The 5224-nt window shown below is 41.7% G+C and overlaps 1 protein-coding gene across 1 annotated transcript in view; it reads left to right on the forward strand.

Moving 5' to 3' along the window:
• Nucleotides 1–45: 45 nt before the first annotated feature.
• LPL (lipoprotein lipase) overlaps nt 46–5224 on the forward strand; it is a gene marked incomplete at its 3' end in the record, with an annotated part of 14415 nt that continues 9236 nt past the window's right edge. Inside the window, exon 1 of the mRNA XM_009998175.1 lies at nt 46–61. Coding sequence (XP_009996477.1) covers nt 46–61 — 16 coding nt within the window. The remainder of the gene's footprint in view (nt 62–5224) is intronic.

Consider the following 5224-nt stretch of genomic DNA (forward strand, 5'->3'; position numbering starts at 1 on the left):
CTTGTCCTCTTGGGAATGGGAATAGGGAGGGGAAATGCCGGCGGGATGGCGGGAAAGGGGAGTTTGTAACTTCCCCGGCGTGCCCGGGGATGCTGCGTGGGGGGGACCCGCACCCTGTTAGGGCAGATCCCGAGGGGGTTCTCTGCCAGCAGAACGGGCTGAGGAGGTTTGGGGGGTGTGGTTGTTGTGGGGTTTGTTGTTTGTTGTTTTTTTTTTTGTCTCCCAGGAGCAAGGTGGCTTCCAAGAGTCCCTTGCTGGCAGTGGATTGGCACAGCAGTAGCACCACGGTAGGGTCCCTGCGTGGGAGCCCCGCATCCCGGCTTGCTTGGCCCTTGGTCCGAGCTGATTAAAGGCCAAGCTTGAGTTTCCTCAGTGTCGTGATAATGTGTTTGGGTTGCAGTTAACGCCTTTAACGCAGCGGAGTCAGTCAGGGAGCAGCGAGGGGTGTGTGCACGGTGTCCGTGCGTGCACGAACAGGTGGTTGCACTGCGCGGCGTGGGTCTGTGCACAGGCACCCCCGGGCTCGAGAAGGTGCAACGTGTGCCACTGTTGGCTGCTGGGTGTTCAGTGATGCTCTCTGGGTTAATTACAACGTGACTTTCGTGAGCGAAAAGGCTAGTTTGAGGAGCCTGCTGCTGTGCTCTGTCACAGCCTTACTTCTTAGACACTGTGTCTGTAAAAGTCCATAGCCTTAGGAAAAAGTATGCCTGTGTCTCTTGGGTCTACTGTGTGATACTTAAATGGAATATGGAAAGTGCTGGTGTTTTGGTTTGTTGTTTTGTTTTGTTTTTCCACAGCAGATGTCTTTGTTATTTCCTTTGTGTACAAAGAAGTTGAAGGGAAATATTCAAAAGTAAGGGGATGGGATGCTAGGGCGCAGCCAAAGGGATGTGTTCTTGCTTTTAATCCAATCTTGTGCCATCAGAGGCAATAAAAACTGTTTTTGTGGCAGTATGCAAGTTTCATAGAGTAAAATAACTGTCTTTCCAGAGCAAGCTTTCATTCCTGTGGGAGCTGATTTGTCACAGTTTCTAATGATTACATTATTTCTCCTTAGGAACAGGTTCTGTGAAAACAGGTTGTGTGATCATCCTAAAACTATCCAGTCCTTCAGTCTTGCACTATTTCCTGCACACCACAAGAAAAGATGTTCTGAAACCATGGAAAATAAATTATTCAGCCCTCCAGGAATCCAGAGTATTTTAATAAACAACATAGAAAAAGATATTCTAGGTGAAGATAACACTGGTGTTCCAGGAGAAGATAAAAACATTACTAGGAATATATTCTGTTCTTTAATTTTACCAGTGTAAATCCAGAGTCAGGGGTTACAGCAGACTTACACTGTTACTTGAGTTGCTGGCTTTTGCTATGGCTGTGTTTGGGATATGTCTATCAGGGCAGTTATGGTGTTGCCCTTTCAGAAACAATGCATTTCTGAGAAGGAGCAGAGGTGAAATTGTCAGGCATCACAAGTGTGCTAGAAAACAGCTAGCTAGCTAGGAGTGCTAGCACTCCTAAAAATTTGCTGGAATCTCTTCTGTACTGGAAGTACTTGCACGGTATGGCTTTCTCATGCATCCTTTCCTCCATATTGCTGTGAAGTCTGTCAGTGGTTGCATTTTATTGTTTTGAGCTGATGCCAGACATCCCAGAGGGACTGATGACTGGCAAGAGCTCTGATGGATTGAGGTACAAGCCTCCCAGCTGTGGCTGGGTGAGGATCTGTTTGAGGTGCTGCAGAGAGGGGTGAGCACAGTGTGAGAGCAGCAGCTTGTCCTTGTTTTGCCAGCAGCAGGACTTGAGCTGCCTGGGCCCTGCTCAGCATCTGAGCAGTTGTGTTTCAGAGGTTTTGCTCTTTTTCTGGGAAGTGAAGCACATACTCTCAGGGCTGTCACTAAGGAGAAGGCAGTAATAAACCTGGAAGTTGTAATTTCTTTATAGCAAAGTTAAGCAGTTACCTGACTTGTGGGGTAAGTTTCATGGGACTGCAACACACAGTAGTCCCCTTTCAGTTTATAGTGTAAATTGAATTAAATTGTAACAGTTCTTGTGATACAGCTCCTTTGTTACAGCTGACTGTGACTTTGCTTCAGAACTCATTTAAGAATTCAGTGTGACTGATGGATGATCCTAATGCTGGTTATCAGCTGGGGAAAGAATTAAACCAGTTAACTCCAGCTTGTTATGGAAATGTTTGGTGTTATGTGCAGGTGTTTGCTGCTGTGTGTGGGTATGTGCATGCATGCCAGGGGGCTTCAGTTCACACAGTCAAGCATTATAATTTCTAATTATTTTTGCACCTATCTAATAGTATTTCCATTTCTAGGTACATAACACTAGGAAATGGCTGTTTATCGAAGATTCCCTTTTTAAAGCCATAGTCAGGTGCACTGATTCTGGCAAATGCATTATTATAAAATTTAGCATCCTGTGTCTGATGTGGCCAGTTTAACTTTTGACTAATATTTCAGATGTTGTTACTTCCTCAGAACTCTTATTCTCCACCCATCTGACTAGAGATAAACAGTTTTCTTTATCAATATTGGTTCCCAGGTTGTCTTAGGCTTCCCATGAAGGAAACTTGAAGCTGAATTCTCTTGATTAGTGTGTAAATCCAGTTGTGTACTGTGTCAGAATGGTTAAAGTCAGTGGGATGCTTTAAACATTGAGAGGAGACCCTAAGTGAATGGTATTTCACAAATTGCAAGTTCAAAGTGTAACAAAGTTTAAACAGGAAAATGAAACTACTGACCTTTCTTATTTCTGAGCTTGCTATTTTTTTTTCACTTTCTTCTGAGTTCTCATATAATCTGTACCTTGATGTACGGGACAACTTTTTAAAAATAAGATAATTGATATTATGTAATTTGGGGTGAAAGAAAAAGGATCAGAAGTTTGGTGGCTTAATTCTTTTTTTTTTTTTTGCCTTTTCTAGTTCCCTAAAGAGTACCTTTTGTAGCAGTGACCAGAATTTTTTTTTTTTTTTTTGGTAACAGGAGGTTGTATTTGCAGCTCTGTGCCTGGAAGCTTTTGCAACACAAAGCACATGCCTTTATACCTCTGCTGAGCTAAGCTTGGGCAAGTGTGATTTTTATTATAAGCATGGATTTGGTTTGTCTTCCTCCAGGTCTGTTTCTGTTCAAGGCTTTATTTAGAAAGAGACTTCTTTGCTTGTCACTTAAAACTGCTTCAGAACCCCAGTATGGAAGCATCTACATTTCTTTATATCTAATTTCTGTATTTAAGTTATATGAAACTTGATGCAAATTCTGCTAAATTTCTGTACACCTTTCAGAAACATGCTGGAGACTCCTCCTTTCTGGGTTTTTCCTGGTTTAATTAAATTGGTTTAAAGCACCTCATTAACTTGTGATGAGTGAGTACACTGACTGTCTCTGCATTTCTTTGGCTTTGGGTAAGGCTGTAAGAATGAGAACCAACTGTTTAGCTCAGTTAGGACATGATTCAAGAAGGCTTCTCACTTTAAATCTGTGAGGAAAACGTCTGTGGCAGAAGTCTATGACCAAGTTTGGATCCAAATAGACCAAGATACCTTGAGGTGCAGAAGTAGAAGTGAAAAATGCTGGTTTTCTGAAGTGATACACTTTGTAGATTCTCTGCTGCAGTTTTAAAGCACAATACATGTAGGTGTTGGTATGTGTGGTGAGTGTCTACATGATACTACACACCTTTCTGCTGTATTTCTACAACTTAACCTGCAGAAGATGGGAGGTGAGGTGGCACTGCAGTGAGTGTGCAGCACAATGTGAGGTGCAGGCAAGTTACCTTATACTCTGAGACACACAGAACTTGCAAAACCAAAGTCAGGCAACTTTTGAGGATAGCTTTGTAATGAAGCTTAGCTTCATTAAGAAGTTTGCAGCAAACCCCACTGTGCACACTTCCCTCATGCAGAGGACTTTTTACTGCTGGGAACTGGGCATATGTGGGCATTAGACAATGTGACACTTCTTGTGAGCATAAAAGATGCTAACAATAACTTCTTCTGACTTTCTAATTTCATTATACAACAGAGCTAATTGAATAGAGTGGTCTTCTGCTACTTTCTGTATCTCATGAGCTGTTGCTTTGCATCTACTGCTTTTCTCATGGTGACTGCATCTCAATGCTCATGTGTCCTTAAGTCCTATCCAAAGATTTTTAGACTGAAACACATCAATATTTGTGAAGAACTTTGCACATCTTCAGTGGCAGATGCCACTGTACTGCAATATTTCTAAGTTATTTCTAAGTTTGGTGCACTTTTCTAGGTGCACCTGTAAGTATGATGCACTTAGGATTGTAAATTTAGTTTATTATATTAAAAGCTTATTTCCAAATGAGATGCAGTCTGAACTTACACACAAATTTTAGCATGTATTTGTAATTGAAAGCACGCTATAAGCCAGGGTAGCAATTTGCTTTAGACTTTGGATTATTACGAGGTTTAATTCAGAAGGGAAATTATATCAAAGTATGGAAGGAAGCACTATTAACTAGTGAGCAGGTGGACTATTCTTGTTAGCCTTCCTGTGCTGGGCAGGAATATACATAATTGAAAGTCCTTTCATTGTATGCTGTGCAGTTGAAAGCTGTTTTTAGTTCTTTCAAGGTTTTACTGATTCACTGAGTGAAAATTATAGTTTATATTTAACCAGTCAGCCTTTGGGGCTTTCCTTTTTCTGGCCCAAAAGCAAACAGTCTGTAAAGATTTGTCTCAGAAAAGAGTTTTGCATTGTCTAGGTTGGAGAGAAAATGATGTTTCAAATGTGCATAAGTGTAAGAAAGGGGCAGCTTCTCAGAAAGATCAGCATTTGCCTAGTTTGAATTTTTCTTTCAGTAAGTAAAGCTTTATATTCACCATTATGTCAGTATTTCTGCTGGTTTGGAGAAAGTTGTTTTTTTGTAAACTTTATCCCTTCTTTTGGGGAAGGAGGCAGGAAGGGGACCCTCTGTAATTATCCTAGATTAGGATAGAGCAGCCAAAGTCAAAACCTAAAGCTGAGCACAGCCTCAATTCAATGAACAGTTCTTTTTATTTCCTTGCATGTGCTTTGATTTCAGCAGGTGAGAGGTCCTCAAACTCAGGCCATGGTGAGCTGTTGACTGCAGATGATGGTAGTCTCCCAGGTTTGCACATTAGCACTTATTGCTGGCCCTTTGTGCTGGTTTTGCATCTTGCACAGTAGATTAGACCCTGACTTCTGTGGTCCTCCAAGCA

This window comes from Chaetura pelagica, unplaced genomic scaffold, assembly GCF_000747805.2.
Source record: "Chaetura pelagica isolate M959 unplaced genomic scaffold, ChaPel_1.0 scaffold145, whole genome shotgun sequence".
Taxonomy (NCBI): domain Eukaryota; kingdom Metazoa; phylum Chordata; class Aves; order Apodiformes; family Apodidae; genus Chaetura; species Chaetura pelagica.